Source organism: Petaurus breviceps, unplaced genomic scaffold (genome assembly GCF_028583685.1).
Source record: "Petaurus breviceps papuanus isolate PSGF00001 unplaced genomic scaffold, PetGlider_PUasm1.0 91133, whole genome shotgun sequence".
NCBI lineage: Eukaryota > Metazoa > Chordata > Mammalia > Diprotodontia > Petauridae > Petaurus > Petaurus breviceps.
Genome location: NW_027187419.1, coordinates 100,755,036 through 100,775,097, shown reverse-complemented (window position 1 = coordinate 100,775,097; position 20,062 = coordinate 100,755,036). Strand labels below are relative to the sequence as shown.

General features: G+C 37.2%; 1 protein-coding gene across 1 annotated transcript in view; it reads right to left on the bottom strand.

The window, feature by feature from the left end:
• HAT1 (histone acetyltransferase 1) overlaps nt 1-18,473 on the bottom strand; it is an 82,711-nt gene extending 64,238 nt beyond the window's left edge. Inside the window, exons 1-2 of the mRNA XM_069079946.1 lie at nt 18,326-18,473; nt 10-114 (exon numbers count right to left, since the gene is read on the bottom strand). Coding sequence (XP_068936047.1) covers nt 10-114; nt 18,326-18,332 — 112 coding nt within the window. The 5' untranslated portion in view covers nt 18,333-18,473. The remainder of the gene's footprint in view (nt 1-9; nt 115-18,325) is intronic.
• Between the last annotated feature and the right edge of the window lie 1,589 nt (nt 18,474-20,062).

The window sequence follows — 20,062 nt, the reverse complement described above, 5'->3', positions numbered from 1 at the left end:
GCAGCATACCTAATTTAAGTTGAATTGCTTCATTGGTGTTACACTTGTACTCTGCCAGCTTCTTTTCCATGGCACTCTTGTATTCCACTAAAAATTTTTCCACTGCACCAAATCCTATGTGAGAAGGGAAAGGTATCAAAAGCATTTGATTAGAAGTTATTTAGTTCTAAATAAAATTATGAATGAGAATATTAGGGAGGCTAAAGCCTAAACATAAGAACTTTCTTAAAGTTTCAAATTATGGCAATACAACAATAAAAGTAACAAAAATCATACCTTTTGACCCAATACTTAACCTCATTAGCAATACACCCTGAAAATGTTGTTTAAAAATAACTAGCATTGGGGCAGCTAGGTGGCGCAGTGATTAGCGCACCTGCCCTGGAGTCAGGAGGACCTGAGTTCAAATGCAGCCTCAGACACTAACACTTGCTAGCCGTGTGACCTTGGGCAAGTCACTTAACCCCAATCGCCCAGCCTTCCCCCCTCCTCCAAAAAAGCAAGCAAGCAAATAAATAAATAATTTTTAAAAAATAACTAGCATTTATATAGAGCATTAAAGTCTGCAAAACACTTTATAAACTAGATAGAGCACAGGGACTGGAATTAAGAAGACCTGAGTTCAAATCTCACCTCAGATACTTAGCAGCAGTGTAACCATAAGAAAGTCACTTAATCGCTGTTTGCTTCAGTTTCCTTATCTGTAAAATGAGGGTAATAATAGAACCTACCTTCCAGGTTGTTGTGAGCATCAAATGAAATAATAATTGTAAAATGCTTAGCACTGTACCTGGCAAATACTAAGTTCTATTTAAATTTAACTCTCATCATCCTCCTCCTCATCATATCCTCACCACAATCCTGTAAGGTAAGTGCTATTACCCCCACGTCACCAATAAGGCAACAAAGGCTAAGAGATTAAGTGACTTGCCCAGACACAATGCCAGTAGATGCCTGAGGCAGCAAAGGAAATAGGGTATTCCTGAGTTTAAAGTCAATATTTTTTTTTTAAAAGGCAAAGATTTTCACATAAATGTTACATGTAATTGAAAATAAATCCAAATCTCCAACAATAAGGAAAAGGTTAAATTGTGGCACATTATTGTGAGAAGCAGTGGGTAGACAGAAAGCAGAACCAGGAGTTAGGAAGACCAATGACTATAAATTGAAAAACAGTTGACTGTCCAAATTGGTAATCCTCAATGGAAATTTCCCCACACCAAAGAAGTCATACATTCAGATCAAAAACAATTAATGGAATGGAATATAACACAATTAAGATGGTTAAGCTGCTAAGCAAGTTTAGTTGATTATAGCGATGCTCAATGTTAAGTTTCTGATTTTAAAAATTAATAAAAAGAACATGTCTTAGAGTCAGCACGGCATAGTGGATATGGAGCTGGCCTCAATGTCAGAAAGATGTGGATTTGAGCCTTGCCTCTGACATAAAGCCATGCCAAGTCATTAGCAATCTCAGTGCCTGGGCCACATATAAGATATGTAATACGTAAAAGATATAATTTGTAGAGAAGATGACCTATACCAATAATATCAAAGATGTAGGCTACCACCCCCCCAACCTCAACCCTCCCAAAAATATCTCATCAATTTACGTAAAGTTTAAAATTGCTTTTAGCCACTAACCCCAACTGCCCTCCCCTCCCCTCTTCAAAAAGCAAACAACACCAAAACCCCTAAGGTCTCCCAATAAATAAATAAATAAATAAAATTGCTTTTTAGTAATTTCAAACTGAAAAGACTCAACATTTGAAGAAGGATGTTTACAAAGTAGGTTTTCTTTATATATTAATAAATCTGAAAATATTGGAACACACAGCTCTTCTTTAGTCAACATACAGTAATGTAGTCCATACTACACAAACCTGTTTACAGTGGTTTCCCTGACAGGATTTACATTTACACAAAGTTTTCCAAAACACATGCAGTACCAATGATGTGTCTTAAAATGTCAAAGATCCAGTTACCCATGTCCCCTAAAAAATGAAGTGCAAAGAAAACTGTCTTTGGCAGCTACTATATAACATTTCATTTTTAATGCTGGAAAAATGCTGCTGGGGCAGAAATGGCTAATGCATATTATCAGTTGTGTACTATTAAGATGACAAAGCAGCTTTCAGATACAACATGGATTTCAAACAAAATCTTTACTATTTAGCCAATTCAGACAAATGAAGGAATAAAATAAGACTTGCACACCTAACAATGACCTAACAAGTTATGGCCACCAATTACTGGAAGATCTTTGGCAGGAACTAAGCATATTTGGTCAATTTCCCAAGGTAACTAAATCACCCTACTTCAGCCCTTCCTTTATACTTCCAACACCCTGAAGCAAAAAAATGTATTTAGAGCCAGAAGACCTAACTTTCAGTCAGTTCTTCAAACTGGCTTTAAGATTCCTGGTAAATCACAACCTTTACTTCCTCATCTAAAAAGTGAACATAATTATACTTACAACCCACATACAGTATGCTATACCTCCTTTTATGAGGAAAGCACTTTATAAACCTAAAATGTTCTATCAATTTAGAATTATTCGAGTACTGCATCTAACAGCAGTTTGCTATCAACTTGGCAGCAACAATATGATACTTGGGTCATTTTGAACAATATAGCCTTGGAGATGAAGCAGCTGTAAATTTTAACATGTCCTACAAAAAATTTTCCTTATAACAACGTTGTGAAATAAACAGCCATTTACAGATGAGGAGACAGAGAACCAGAGAAGTTAGTGACTAGTGGGAAAGGCAGTGGGTGGGGGGAGTTTACAGGGGAAAAGTTACATAGCTATCGTAAGAAGAATTCAAACTCTGGTCTCCTGGGTCCAAATCTGGCATACTTTTCCCTTAAACACATGCAGCTTCTAATCAGGTCTGTACTCTAAGCCTGTCTAGCTAGCTTGGCAAGACCTGCTAGTGCTTGTGTTCTTTTGGCAGAACCTTTGAAGAAGAGATAGTATTGCCAAATCAAAGTTACTCCCACAGTAAGCTGGATAGCTTTGCTGCAATCTTTCAGTTTGATTTAAGAAGATGTAAAAAAGTTAGTCTCCAAGCATGCTTAATAGAACAATGGCTTTGGTGCAACTGCTGCCAATGAAGCAGAATTTCATTATTTTCAATATAGCACTATTACTCAAGATACTTCATTACATATATATGTGTACATGGTTTTTTTTTTAATGTATACAGCCCTTACTGTTCCAGATTTTTAAGGATCACTAAAATATCCACAAATACGTTAATTATCTGCTTTTAGCTATGTCAATTCATGACAACTTTCTTTAAGGAATTCTGCATAAATGAAACTGACAGCCAAAAAAAGCTTCAAAAAAGAACATAAATCCTATAACAATATTAGACAACAATAACAGAGGCAGCGGGTCACACAATAAATATAGCTATAAGCCTGGAGTCAGGAAGACCTAAGTTCAATTCCAGCCTCACTTAGTAACATGACTCTGGGTAAGTCACTTTACCCTCTATTTATCTGTTTCCTCAAATGTAAAATGGGAATAATTATAGCACTTTGTAGGGTTGTGGTGAGGATCAAACAAGACCATATTTGTTAAAAAAAAAAAGTGCTTAACATAATATCTGGAACATAGTCAATGCTTCTATTAGAAACTATGCTTATTTTCTTAAGAAACTAAATAAAAAGAGAATGAATAAACTAGGAAATATTACTAGGCTCTACTTCTCATCACTTGTTTTGAAAAGTATATGGAGGTGGCTAGGTGGCGTAGTGAATAGAGCACCAGCCCTGGAATAAGGAGGACCTGAGTTCAAATCCAACCTCAGACATTTAACACTTTCTAGCTGTGTGACCTTGGGCAAGTCACTTACCCCTAACTGCCTTGCCTTCTCCCTCCAAAAAAAGCAAATATATATATGCAGATATATATATGTGAATTGAAACAGAGATGAATTATGTTAAAAATTCAAGAAGCTGATAAATTTCTCTGTATAACCTTGTCATTTTTTTAAAGGTCAATGTTGTCTCCTATGCATAACCTAAAACTAGGTATGCTGCAAATATCAGCAAGACCTCTGTGGTAACAAAATAATGGATAAGATCATGCTATGGTGACAGTATGGTACAAAGGGCTTTGTACTTCAACACTGGTCTCCTAATTCTTCCTAACAATTAAAGCTAAACAAAAGTGGAAAATAAATGTGACCTTCAGGAGGTCACAGGTTCAGATTTGGAGCTGGAAGGGAGCTTGAAGAAAGAACATCTAGCCCAGAGCTTCTTAAATTGTGAGTGATCCCATATAGGATCACAAAATATTTGGCAACAGTAAAAGGTTTCTAAATGCACAACAACCAAAAATTAATTAAAAATCAAACATGTAATGAATCTGAGGTGTTTCTCAGATCAAAGCAGCATTTGGCTTGCCCATATTGCATCACCTCTGTAAAAACTTTATTGTAGCCTTGGTCCTGGACACAAAGCATGCACACTTTGCACTGCACATGTCCTCAGATCACAAAACTCAAGTGGAGAGGAAAAGATTTAAGAAACCCTGATCTAGTTCAACTCCTTATTTTATAGATGAGGAAACTGAGGTTTAGAGACATTAAACGACTTGCCTGTGGCTACATTGGTATTGAGATATAATTTCAACTCTGCTCCTAACTCCCCATCTTATGTTCTCTCCACTGTACCAAGTTACATGTTCCTGTTCTCAAGTCTTCAAGAAAAGACTTAAAGACCATTTATTGGCCACTTGTCTGTAGCATTTTTTCAGGAAAAGATTATACTAGATGGCCTAGACCCTGAAATTCTATGGCTGATTTTTTCCCCCCTATAATATTCATTTTTAAAATTTATTTTTAATTTTCAACATTCATTTCCACAATATTTTGAGTTACAAATTTTCTCCCCATCTTTCCCCTACCCCCTACCCCAAGACAGCAAGTCTACTTCCTTCCCCCAATCTGTTCTCTCTTATATCCTCCCCCATCCCCCTCTAACTTTCTAGTGGGGCAAGATGGATTTCTATACCCCAGTGCCTGTGTATCTTATTTTCCAGTTGCATGTAAAAAACTTTTTTAAGCATTTGTTTTTAAAATTTTGATTTCCAGATTCTTTCCCTTCTTTCCTCCTCACCCACCCCCCACTGGGAAGATAAGCAATTCAATATAGGTTGTACATGTGTAACGCAAAAGTTTCCAAAGTAGTTATACTGTGAAAGACTAACTACATTTCCCTCCATCCTATCCCGCCCCCCCACTTATTCTATTTCCTACTTTGACCCTGTACCTTTTCAAAAGTGTGTGCTTCTAAAAATGTTTATAGCAGCTCTTTTTGTGGTAGCAAAGAACTGGAAATTAAGGGGGTGCCCATCAATTGGGGAATGGCTGAACAAGCTGTAGTATATGCATGTTATAGAATACTATTGTGCTATAAGAAACGAGGAGCAGACGGTCTTCATATTTACCTGGAGAAGCTTACACAAACTGATGCTGAGTGAGAAGAGTAGAACCAGGAGAAATTTGTACACAATTACAGACACAATGTATGTGTGATGACCAACTTTGATAGACTGGACTCTTCTCAGCAATGCAGTGATATAAGTCAATCCCTCATGATGGAGAGAAATATGTGCATCCAGAGAAAGAACTAGAAAGAACTGAGTTTATATCCAGGTAGAAGCAAAATACCTTATCTTTTTCCTTCTCTTGTTTGGTTTTATGTCTTTTTTACCATTTTCATTCCATCTGATACAATCCATCTTTATAACCTAGCTAATGCATAATGTGAAAGTATTTACAGATCCTATACTTGACTATGTGCTGCCATGGGGGGGAAAGGGAGGGAGGGGGACAAAATGTGAAACTCAAGGAATTGTGGAATTGAATCCTGTAAACTAAAAGGAAACAAACAAATTAATTAAAAAATAAAAATTTAAAAAAAAAAGTGTTTGCTTCTAACTACCCTCTCCCCAAATCTGTCCTCCCTTCTATCATCCCCCTTCTTATCCCTTTTCCCCCTACTATCCTGTAGGGTAAGATACCCAAATGAGCGTGTATGTTATTCCCTCCTTAAGCCTAAGTCAATGAGAGTAAGGCTGACCCATTCCCTTTCACCTTCCTGCTCTTCCCCTCCATTTTAACTCTATGACTGATTTTGAATCCAAGTTCCATTTAACTGGCAGACATAGCTCAGGTTTCTCATCTCTCTACCTTGTATGGCTGACTAGAGCCCTTTCCTCCATGGATTTTCAGGATAATTTTTTCTCCTGGATCACATTTTCTGGTCTAAGACATAAGTCCCACACCTAACTAGGAATATTCGCCAAGGCTCTCCTTGTTGTTTTTGTTCTTGCTGTTCAGGACTCTTTGTGACCTCACTTGAGGTATTCTTGCCAAAGATACTGGAGTGGTTTGACATTTTCTTCTCCAGCTCATTTTACAGATGAGGAAACTGAGACAACAAGGATTAAGTGACTTGCCCAGGATCACATAGCTAGCAAATGCCTGAGGCTGGATGTGAACTTGGGAAGAAGGATCTTCCTACTCCAGGTCCAGTGCACTATCCAAAGCAGCACCTTGCTGCCCAAAGCTCTTCCCTAAATCCTTTTCTCTCTCTATACGACTTCAATCTCACCAGCTACAAAGGGTCCAATTAGCCTCTCCATGCAGACAATTCTTAGGTCTACCAATACAATCTAATTCTCTCCCCTCAATTCAAGGTCCCACACAAAGGCAAAGATCTATGAGTGAATGTCCTACAGGCATTTCAAACTAAAATTCATTACTTTTCCCCAAAACCTACCCTACTTCCTAATTTATCTATTTTTGTTGAGGGTGCCACTGTTTTTCCAGTTATCCATATTCACAACCTCAAAGTCATCCTCCACTTTTCATTCACCTTCAACCTCTATCTATAACTATTTGCCAAGGTCAGTAGATTCTACCTATATAATTCATCCTTTTCCTCCACTTACATGGTCACCCCCCTAAAGTTCAAGATACCATCAAGTCACACCTGAACTATTACACCAGCTTCCTAATTAGCCCTAAGGTTCAAGAACCTTCTTTGCCTCAACATTCCCTACAGAATAAGATATAAATCCTCTGTAATTTACAAACAAATTTATACAACCACCACCTCTCCTGTGGACTACTGTAATAGTCTAATTAATCTCTCTACTTCAAGTCTTTTTCCTTTTCAGTCTACCCTACACATATGCCAAAGTGATTTTCCTAAGTGTAGGTTTCAATGGTTCTCTGTTACCTCCAGGATGAAATGTAAAATCCCTAGTGTAGCACTTAAAGCTCTTCACAACCTGGACCCTTCCCACATTTCCAATTCTTACACTTTACTTCCCCCTCCACATACTACAATCCAGCTGTACTGACTTACTGTTTCTCACACAGGATACAGCATCTTGTCATCTCCCTTCTCTGTGCTTTTGCAGTGATTGACCCCTCATTCCTGGAATGTTTCCCTCCTCACCTCAGCCTCTTAGAATCCCTGGCTTCCTTCAAGCCTTATCTCAAAAATTCACCTTAGCTGTTAGGAGAAGGTCACCTTCCAATCTACTCTGTATGTACCTAATTATATATTGTCTCCCCTATTAAAATGTAAGCTCCTTAAAGGTAGAGACTTTATTTGTTTTTTTCCTTTCTATCTATCCCCAACACTTAGCATGGTGTCTGGCACTCTAAGCATTTAATAAATGCTTTCTTATTAATTGATAAAATCATTCCATACAGCTATCTAGTGTACACAGAAAAAAGGAATAAAAATTAATTCATAACTTTGAGACTTAAAATTACCTGGTACTTACAATAGTATTTTAAATAAAATGAATGCTAAATACCTCCTGATATTCATTATTCATTTTCTAGTTCTAAGGGTTTAAAAATATTACAGAATATGAAAGAGTGGGGCTTTAGAATTTTATGAAAAGGATTTAAAATAGACTATGGACATATTCATAACAACTTTTTATAATAGCAAAAAAAGGGAAACAAACCATGTCCAACTTGTGAAATGGCAGAAAAACTTACAATTTGTGAATATGTTGGAATATTATTGTACTATAAAGAATGGTGACTATGAAGCTAGGGAAAGCCCTCCATGAAGTCATAATGAACAAGACAAAACCAAATCTACAACCACAAAAATGAAGACAATTTCAAATGGCAACAAAATTCAAAGAAAAAATGAGTAAGACTTAATAATTTGTAAAACATTTACTTCTACCAATAATTTTAACAAATGGAAAACAGTGCAAGACTACATGCTATTTTACTTAACTGTTTTAAGGAACTGTACATGGTGGGGAATCAGTATTTGAGAGCATGCTATATTCAAGGCACAGTACTAAGTGCTATAGGAAGATACAAAGATGTGTAGGTCTAATCTAAATATGTCATCATTATAAAAACATGGGTTGTACAGATGAAACAACATGAAGATATCACATTATTATAAAAACAACTCTGACAATAAATCAGTACCAAAATTTTGCACTTGAAGATAACTTATGATCTATCATCATGTTATATATTTATAAAGCAAAACGAAAATCTATCAATATAATCTTCTCAGAAACTGTAGTTTTAATCACTTATAATGATGCCAGTTTGATGTGTTTTGTTTTGTTGGGGTTTTTTGTTTTTGGAGGGCAATTGGGGTTAAGTGACTTGCCCAAGGTCACACAGCTAGTTTTTGTGTTAAGTGTCTGAGGCCATATTTGAACTCAGGTCCTCCTCACTCCAGGGTGGTGCTCTATTCACTGCGCCACCTAGAAGCCCCCAGTTTGATGCTTCTAAACACATATACTTGTAGTTGTACTACAGTGTACCTAGGACAGTGTCTGCATGTAGCAGCCACTCAAATATTTGGTGAATAAATCTGTCAGGATCTTGTGTTTTAGAAAGTAATAGAAATTATTTTTATTTGGACTAGTAGATATTGCAACTTACATAATGTGCTTCACAAAAGATCACCATATATTAGAAACTAAAGACAATAAAATCAAAACATTAGGTAGCTAGGTGGCGCAGTGAATAGAGCACTGGCCCTGGAGTCAGGAGGACCTGAGTCCAAATCCGGCCTCGGACACTTAATACAAAAATTAGCAGTGTGACCTTGGGCAAGTCACTTAACCCCAATTGCCCTCCAAAAAGAAAAAAGAAAGATTATATAGGCAACAGTGTAGCAGGTGGGCAATTTTTTTGTACTTGCTACACAAACAGTTCAATCTTTCCAATCAAATATCTTTGGTGATGTTTTATGCCACTTTTTATGCACAATTAATCCTTGTTAATGTGCCATAGCCTATTTACATTCATCTTATCACTCCATCACACTTTATATGACCTATAATTTTAAGTCTGGAGAATCTGATATTACGATTCTTATAGTCAAGTAGCACCATCTTAAAAATATCAATATTAGGGGCAGCTAAGTAAAGCCCCGGCCGTGGAGTCAGGAGGACCCAAGTTCGGTTCCAGCCCCAGACACTTAACACCCACACAAAAATACTATCCGTGTAACCTTGAGCAAGTTACTTAACCCCAATTGCCCTCCAAAAAGGCAAAAAAAAAAAAATCGATATTAAAAGAGACAGCTGGGGCGGCCAGGTAGCACAAGGAGTGAGAGCACTGGCTCCAGTGTCAGGATAACCTGGGGATCAAATCCGGGCTCAGACACTTAGCACCACACCCAGAAATAACTGGCCGTGTAACCTTGAGCAAGTCACTTAACCCCGATTGCTTTAAAAAAAAAAAAAAAGACAGGTTTTGTTTTAGGGAAAAGCTTGAGGTTACTGGACATACCATTCAATTTCCCAAATTATATCTAGCCCATTATTTCCCTCCTACTCAGTTCTGGGCCCAGCTTACTGTCCATCTGCTATATCTCTCCAATAGATACGTACTTCATTCCCAGTCTCTATCCAATTCAACAAACATTTATCAAACATCTATTCAGTGCCAAGTACTGTACATAATTTTAGATTACAAAGACAAAAATAAAAACACTCCTTCCCTAAAGGATATTACATTCTAGAACCTAGGGTTATCTCCAAGTCAAGATGGAGGCAATGGAGGAGAACTTTTTTAAAGGATCTAAAAGATGGGGGAAAAAATTGTGGGAAGAAGGGCCTGTACTATGTTATTTCTCACATAACACTTTGTTTCTGCAATTTTTTAATGTAGTTATACAAGATTTTAATTTTTTCAAAAAATAAACTGTACTAAGATCTTTTGTTATTTATATCACCTACATTTCCTCTATATTTCTTCCCTTACCCCTCCTAGAAAACCATCCCTCATGATAAATAGAAGAGGGGGAAAACAATCCACAAAACTAAGCAATACATCAAAAGTCTGACATCATATGCAGTGTTCCATACCCACGGTCCCCCCGACCTCTGCAAAAAATAATTAAGTGAAGGAGGTGTCATCTTTGAAGCCAAGCTTGATCACTGTAATTCCGAAGAATTCAGTTTAATTTTCTTGTTCTTTCACTTACATTACTGTAGTGATGTAGTATATGTGTATTGTTCTTCTGGTTCTGCTTATTTCATTTGCATCAGTTCATTAATCTATCTGCATTCATCATGCCTATTGTTCCTTTTAGTAAAGTAACATACTACATTATGTTCACGTAGCAATCAACTGGCATAATTTGTTTCCAGTTCTTTGTTACCACAAAGAGTGCTATTATATTTTGGTATATTATGGGACCTTTCTTTTTATCAATTTCCTACTTAGGATATATTCCTACTAATGGTAATTTATGTCAAAGGGCATGGACATATCAGTCACTTTTCAAACTGCTTTCCAGAATGGTTGGACCAATTTACAAAGCCACCAATAATGCATTCATTAGCATACCCTTTCATTTCTATATCCTCTCTAAAAGTGACAACTTCTGTTTTTGTCCACTTTGCCAATTTGCTGTTTATAAGGTAAAACTTCAAGGTTGTAATTTGCATTTCTTATAATTAGTAATTTGGAACATACTTTTGTAAGGTTGTTAGTTATTTACAATTCTTTTGAAAATTGTTCATATCCTTTGGCCATTTCTCTACTGGAGAATGGCTTTTGGTTTTATATATTTCTTCGACTTGCCTATATACAGAGTATGCCCCAAAAGTCTTAGTGCAGTTAAGAATTTCTGACCCCCTATTTATCATAGTCAAAGGTATATAATCAGATTCACTCCTAATTTTTTTGGTAATCTCTAATACCCAAGGGGTTTTAGCCATTTTGAATTTATTGTGGAATTTGGTCTAAGCTGTTAGTCTAAAGCTAATTTCTTTCAGACTGTATTCCAGTTTTCTTGGTAATTCTCAGGATTAAATTATTTAAGAGTACTATAACAGCAATACAATTTTGTATATTATTATTTCTTATCAAAACATTTTATTTCTTTCAATGTGTACTAATATAGTGTTTTGTACATATTAGTAAGATCAATATTTAATTTTTGAAGGAAAGCTAGACATAGAGAAAAAAGCCTAGAACTTTGTACATTAATCCCTACTGTGCAAAAAAGTTTCTATTTCATAGTTATAGTATCTAAAGGAATATTTTCTAATTCAAGAAATAAATACAAATTTCCAAATATAATACTATACATGGGCAAAAATAATAAATGTCACATAAAAGATATATCAAAAATTTATAGGAATTTAATGTCTAATGTTTATAGCTTCAGAATATATATAAAGTAATCACAAATTAAGAGGTAAGTATGTATAATCATAAAGATAGGAAAATTAATTTTTTTGTTTAAAAAATTTTTTTTTTGCTTTTTGGAGCGGGGAGGGCAGGGTATTTGGGGTTAAGTGACTTGCCCAAGGTCAACTGCTAGTAAATGTTAAGTGTCGTCTGAGGCCAAATTTGAACTCAGGTCCTCCTGACTCCAGGGCCAGTGCTCTATTCACTGCATCACCTACCTGCCTAGAAAAAAAAATGTTTTTTAAACTATTTAATGCTTAAGTTTATTTTTGTTGTATTTAATTTAAAATGTTAATTATCCAAAGCAAACTAAGTATTACATGGACTTAATTCTACCCTCTATTTTTCCCAATATTTTTACCCTTTTAGGGAGATAGAAGAAATAAAAGGTAACTACACAGCACTTTCAGGTTTGCAAAGCACTTTGCATAGATTACATCATTTGATCTACTCAACAGCTATTAGCCCCATTTTGCAGGCAAGGAAACTGAGGATGAGAGAGATTAAATATGACTTGCCCAGGGTCACAGTCACTTAGTACAAATGACTGTGGAAAGGCTCAAGCTTTGGTGTTCCTCACTCCATAATGCTCTAATTAAGTGAACATGAATCCTATTCCACTGGTACCCTGATAAGCAACCTCCATTAATCTCTTAACATCATACATTTACTAACAGGCAAGCGATAAAGGAAAGCAGAATTTAGGTCATCTAAAATTTCTCCTTTTACAATAAAATTGCTAAGAGAAAAAAGACATAGACTGGAGTTCCTAGAAAAAGATAAGGAAAAAAGTACTTGTGAGTTTAAAAAGGTTGATTTGTATATCTAAGATTTCCTTTCTGGTATGGATTTTAAAAGGTCATAAAGATAAATGCTTACATAACCAAGAGTAATCTGGAATCACAGAATTCTACTAGTTCTCTAATTTCAAGGGAAGTAGTATGGGGCGGGCAGTAGAATAAGAATCCCAGCCCAATTTTAGTATTTATTTATGAGGATATTTTAATTCACAGAATTTAAGGAAACAGTGGTAACCTGAGAGATCACCCACACTGGAAGATCCAATAGCCTCTCATCCCTTACTTGGATAAGCCAGGAGAAATATTAAGAAGCAATTTAAAGTAGATAAAGTCAATGCTGACCAGGAAATAAAGAACAGTCTGTCAGGTCTTTAGGCCTTTAGTTTAATTGCTTGAATAGGCAAGGACCAGTTTACAGATGCCTCTAATGTAGTTTTAAAAAGTAAACTGAAGAGGTTTATTTATTTATTTAACTATTCAGGGAAAAAAATAAAAATTTTTAAGGAGGGATAGAAAGGTGATTTATTCACAGTATTCTCTTAGCTGATCATGTATGGTGGTAAAATTTCCTATAAAACATAAATTTCACAGATTTAAAGCCCTTTCATAAATAAATCTCTCAAAGGTCTCAATTTGTAGGCTGGATTAGACAAAATATAATCCATCTTTTCCTGTTACACACACATACAAATATGCTAAAAAGCATAGTAATAACAGACTTTCCTTAATATGGTTGAATATTATCTAAAACCAAAAGTCAGCATTATATGTAAAGGGGACCAAACAGAGACCATTTCAAAGAGAACAGGAGTAAAGTAAGGATGTCCAATATGACCACTATTATTTGATATAGTGCTAGAAATTGTGGGAAGCAGAGGTAACAAGGAAATAAAACTATCATTTTTTGCAGGTGATATGGTCTACTTTTAAAATGTTAATAAAAAAATAATTGAAATAACTTTAGGAAATTTGCAGCATATAAAACAAGGCTACAAAAAATAAGAATCAGCATCTATATATGTTACCAACACCCAGCAAGAAGACACTGAAAAAGAAATTGTATTCAAATTTACTACAGAAAGCATAAACCATCTGGGAATTGACCTACCAAAGATACACAAATTAGGGGCAGCTAGGTAGCGCAGTAAGTGAAGTGCCTGGGCACAGAGTCAGGAGGACCCGAGTTCGGTTCAGGTCTCAGACACTTAACACCCACACAAAAAAACTAGCTGTGTAACCTTGGGCAAGTTACTTAATCCCAATTGCCCTCAAAAAAAAAAAAAGGCAAAAAAAAAGATACAAAATTAAAACAAACCTAAATAACTGGAAGTATATTAATTGCTTATTATTGGAATGGGCTAATAGATAACAATGACAATATGACCTAAATTAATTTGCTTATTTAATGTTGTGCCAATCTACCTAACAATTACTATATAGAAGTAGACAAAATAACAAAATTCATATGGAGGAACAAAAGATCAAGAATCTCATGGGAAATAATAAAAAGAAGTAGTAAGGAAGGAGACCTAGGAATATTATATCTCAAACTACACTAAAAAGCAGTAATTTCTAAAACAATTTAGTATGGTTAAAAAAAACTTAGGAGTCTAGTGTTTGATAAAACTCTAAAACCTTAACTTCTGGGCTAAGGACTCCCCATTTCATAAAAACTACTGGGAAAACTGGAAAGCTGTCTGAGAGAAAATGGGAATAAAACAAATATCTCACATGACAACAAAGTCATTTTTCACTCAGGTTTGACTCTGCTTGATCCCTTTTTGGGATTTTCCTGGCAAGGATACTGGAGTGGTTTACCATTTCCTTCTCCAGATCATTTTACAAATGAGGAAATTGAGGCAAACAGTTAAGTGATTTGCCCAGAGTCACACAGTTAATAAGTGACAGAGGTCTTCCTGACTCTTGGCCTGGTGGTCTATTCAAAGTGCCATCTAGCTGCCTTTTAAATCTCACAGTATACAACCAGCTAAATGGATGCATGATCTAGTTTAAGGTCACATCACCATCAAATCAGAAAAACAAGAAAGGGAAATGGATTCAAATATTACAAGAACAAGACAAATTGTCAAACAGATTAACAAGAGATAAATTGTCAAAGGTTATGGACAGGCAGTTCTCTTAAGAAATTCAAGCTACCAAAAACCATATAAAAATGCTCCAAATTACTAATAATTAAGAGAAATGCAAATTAAAGCAATTCATACCTATCTGATTGGCAAAGATGACCAAGAAAAGAAAATGACAATTCTTGAAGCCATGAAAATATCTTTGAAATAAGTTTGTCCAATGTCATTACTTTGCAGAGGACCTGAGCTTGGACTAGTACATAATAAGTGGCAGAACTGGTACTGGAACCCAGATCTGATTTACAATCCACTGTTCTTTCCATTCTATTTAATTCCCTCTCTGAACTTAAGCATCCACATCTGTAAAATAGGAATAAGAAGACTTGCCCTGCCTTGCTTAATGCTCTAGGGTTATTTTGTAAGCCTTAAATCAAGGAATGTGTGTAAGATAATTTGTACTACATAAAGTATGGTATCTTTTGCTAGACATTGGAATACAGAAATTAAGAATACATTAAAATTGCATATAATTGTGGTTTGTAGTTCATTCTCTTACTCCTTCTGCCTCAGTGTAGTCTGATGAGCTCAAGGTACCTATATTTTCTTTAAGTTTTATTCTTTGCTTAAAGGGTTACTTCACCAAATCAATCTATTTAATGAACAAATTCTAGCTAAAAGAATAACCTTTTTATCTTGCTTTGCAAATTAACCAGACTTCAAGGTTTGAAATTTGTTACTATGTATTTTTCCTTAAGCCCTTTCCTTAAAAACTCCAGTATTTATTAACATTACTGAACAATGAAATGACAAGTATGTGACACAATTAATTAGAAATATGCTTTAAGTTCAATTCATTTTGAAAAGAGGATAGATATTATAGTAATTTCTTATTTTGGATCAGATCTGTATTTTCTTTGGAATGATTTGAGTAGAACTGATTTGTACATACAATTTTTATATACTGAATCTGGGGGTAAGATCAACATCAAGATTATAAAATTTTATATTGAAACTAAGTATAAAGTAGTACATATTTATCTTCCTACTATAACCAAACTTGTAATTCCTTTTTTCCTATTAGGCTTTAACAAAACTCAAATGAGATAGTCTATCCTGTTGATCCAAAGTAGAGTTGAACTATAGTATTTAATATAGTTCATTTTTATTAGTTTTAATAGCACACTTTACACTTCAAAGCATGCATAAGAATATAGGACACCTACACCAAATCATAGCATTTTAGACCCAGAAAGTACCATCTAATCTAACCCTCTCATTTTACACGTGAGAAAACAGTTGCAGAAAAATTAATTCATTTGTTTAGGGTAATCTAGTCAGGTCTCTGTTTACAATGTTCTTTTTACTGTGCCACAAAGGAAGGCAATGCCCACTTTTCTTTGCTGAGTATATACATGGGGATGGGGGAAATTAGTCCTTGTATGGTGCCTATTGTGTTGCTAGCATTGTGCTAAACTCCTTTTTAAAATTTAATTTTTTTATATCCTCATTACATACATGGAAGGTAGGTGCTATTATTATACCCATTTTGTAGCTTCAGAAATGGAAAAAAACAAAACAAGTCCAGTGACTTGCCCAGGGTCACACAGTTAGAAAGTATAATGACATCAAATTCAAACACTGGTCTTCCTGATTTCAGGCTATAAGGTTCTATATGGATAGAGACAAGTGATTTAGTAGTTTATTTCAGAGCCTAGTTATCCAACCTGTAGAATAATTATTTCTATTTGAAGTTTGTATTAGAAGTATCCTATGCTCATTTTATCAATTATTTATGAAATCTATACAATTGAGGTCTTAAATGAAGATGAATTTGGTTAATATTTTCATGGGTAGTCTGTTCTGTTTTCTAAGAAAACTGCCTGCAGAACTCAGTTGTTTTAATTGATGTTTTCTCTTATTTTCTGAACACTGTGCATCTTCAAGTATAGAATCACAAAATTTTAGTGCCTTGGATAAAATCCAGTCATAGAATTTTATCTTTTATAAAGGAGATCTGGGAATTTTACTTGATTTGTACAGACATATATTTTCCTGGACTTAAACACCAAATGAAATGAGCATTTTCATATACAAAATAACAGAATGGAGCTTACCTGGAGGAAAGAAACACACAGAAGGGATCTGAGGAGGAGGAGGGTGAAGAAATATATAGACTTAGAGGGTTGTTTTGAAGTTCAGATAGTCTGAAGCACAGATAAGGGGTGTAAAGGTTGGCCAGTTTAGGTCCCTCCCCCAAATGAAGGGCCCCAACCCCACCACAGTGAAATTAGCAATGGGAAAAAAGGGTCTCAATGACAGAGGAATGTTCCAGTGGGAGAAGGCCACAGGAATGGATAGATATTCCAGGGCAGGGATTTAAATCTAGCAATTCTGTACCTTTAAACTAACGTGTTGAAGTTCAAACAAACAGTGGCCCTCAAATATAGGTAGTATCCTAGGCAGTAGGTCTTTGAAATTCCTGATGTTTTTGCTATGATTTTCTGAGTCTGGAGTCAGGAAGACTCAACTTCCCAAGTTCAAATCTGGCCTCAGACACTTTCTAGCTGTGTGACCCTGGACAAGTCACTTACCCTTGTTTACCTCAGTTTTCTCATTTTTCAAATGAGCTGGAGAAGGAAATGGCAAACCTCTCAAATGTCTTTCCCAAGAAAACCCCAATGGATTCACGAAAAGCCTGACACAACTGAAAACTGATTAAACAAAAATAACTAGTAAAATAAAAAAAATTAAAACCTAATTATAGTAAATACTATAATTTAACTCTACCCGAAACTAACGGGATAGACTATCTCATTTCAGTTTTATTAAAGCCTAATAGGGAAAAAGGAATTGAGAATTTGGTTATAGTAGGAAGTTAAATGTAGACATTAATGTGATGTTAATGTGTCTGAAAGAAGTTCCAGCCTTCGAGGTACTTTTATTATACTTGGGAGGCCAGTATATACACTTGTTATAATGGTTTGAAAACGTCTACCACAGAGGCTGGAGAGGGCAAAGTAGAGTTAATACAACAAAATAAACTTGGGGGGGGGCTTCCCCTCCCCCACACTTGCACTCTATAAGGAAGTCTAGGGGTTGGGGCAGGTGTACAACAGCCCTCTGCTTCCTGACTTAAAGCTAAACGGAATCCGAGAGACCCTAAACTGAAGTGGCCTCAAGGTGAGAGGAGCCAGCGACTGGGAAGCCTGTATGACAGCCGGGCGCCGGCGGTCCCAAAATCGCGGGAAAAGAGGTTCGGGGCGGGGCCTCGAGGCGTAGCCGCCCCCGTCACTCAAGGACCGGGAAGGTGTCGCTGTCAGCCGGCGGGAGGAGGGGCGCTGGCGACCGAACGGACGAGGCATGAGATGGGGGGGAGGGGCAGGAAGAACGCCAGGCCAGAAGCGCTGGAGGGGTCGGGGAGGGGGCACAGCCTCCGGGCCGAGGCCTTGCCCTTCGCACTCTGGCTGGCCAGGGCACTGACGTCCCCAAAGGAGCTTAGGTCTGGACGCGGCTGGAGGAGGAAAAGGAGAGACGGGCAAGGGAGCGGGGGCTAGAGTCCGGAGCTTGCCCTCCAACGGCAGGGCGAACAGGACGCTGTGGCCACCCTCCCACCCCGGGCCGGTTGGGGCCTCCGCCACCGCCACCTCAGCATCCAGTCCCCAGGGCCTCCCCGCCCCCTTTGCCTCTAGGTAAACTTTTCCCGGGAACTTACCCGCCATTTCCGTGCAGCAGGCTGAAGCGGCCGAGGAGAACGAATCAACCCGCGCGCTCCCTGCCCGGAAGTGAACGCACCGCAGTGACGTATTTCCGCCCGTTCCCGGAACGGCCGGCGGGCTTAAGAGCGCAGCCCGCGGGCTCCTAGGGCGGAAGCGCGGGGGAACCGAGCGCCAGCCATCTGAGGGTGGCAGACTGCCCACCGTTGCTTAGCAACTAAGAGGGCTGACCCGTTTGTCCTTTAGGGAGGCGATGCCGGAGGTCAAGGATCCCCAGCCCCTGAGGAGTGCTATGAATAGTCGCTGCTCTTTAGGAGTTTGTGAAGGGCTTATTTGAATAATTCCCCCCCCCCCCCCCCCTAAGCTCGGAAGAGCGGGGAGTAGATAGGAGAGCAAAAACCTGGTGTTAATGCTCTCCTATCTCCTCCAAGTGTGGCAAAACAAAAAAAAAAAAAAAAAGTTTACTTGGTCTTCTCTTTTAGATTTTCTCCTGTAAATCTCAAAGTTGACATGCTTTTCTTTGGACTCATAGCAAACAGTAGAGACCCTAAGTACCGGTACCTGTAAGTAATATGGGTTTTTTCTCCATAAATTCACTTTTGGATCATTAGGAAATTAAATGCATTGAAGCGAAGACTTCTTGGGTAGTCAGCTAAGCAATACGCATTATTAAGTTCTTACTATGTGACAGGCACATTATGTACAAAACGCAACTCAGAACGAGCGTTGTGAGCTTCTAAATGGCTTGTACTACAAAGTGGACAATCTGCTGGCTGATTTGGGGCCTTGTGTTTATTAACATTTAATAATTCTACATAATGTACGCTCTTGAAGGATGAAGGTCATTTAAGAACCCCGAACATTGTTTACACAGGAATGACTCCTCTCAACTGTTGATACGTTTCAAAGTCATGCAGGAAACTGCAGATGGCTTTCAGGATCAAGACTTGGGGATGTGGGGAAGGTGGGAAAGAAGGGGAAAGTTTCTTTATCTCCTTCCCCACCCCCTTTTGACCTTCATAAGAATTCTATAGCCATGACTGAAGCTGTGAGACCAAAACTGGAATCAGAGCAAGGTTATTTGAGGGTTCTCTTTTGCCATTGACATAATATACTTCCGTGGATCTGTGTCATTGAATTAAAAATCGATCACAATCTGCAAACCCCATCATCTTGTTTGACTCGTTTATATTCTTCCACAGCTTCTCCACCGAGAATCCTACCTAATGTCCCGGGAAGGCCTCCTCTAAGTCAGAGGTTCTTAAACTCGGGTGTGTGATTAAAAAGCCGACAACGATATTTTAATAACTTTATTTCAATATGATCCATTTCCTTCGTAATCAAAAGTGTTTCATATATTTAAAAACATTTCCTGAGAAGGAGATCATAGGCTTCACCAGTCTCTCTCTCTCTCACACACACACACACACACACACACAGAAAAGGTTAAGAAACTCTTGTTTCAGGTATTTTTGCTTACATTGCAAGGACTACTACAGCACTTGAGCTGTTATCCCTTGCTCATTCTGCACGATTAGCCCATCTCTTTTTCTGAGTTGACATTTCCTGAGTGCAAAGAGCCCTGGATTTTTTTTATCAGAGAACCTATATTCAAAGTCCAGCTCTGCTACTTGCTGTATGGCCTTTTGCAAGTTAATCTCTTTAAGCTTGGATTTCTTCATCTATAAAATGAGAGATTTGACCTCTCAGATCCCTTCTAGCTCTGTATTAGAATT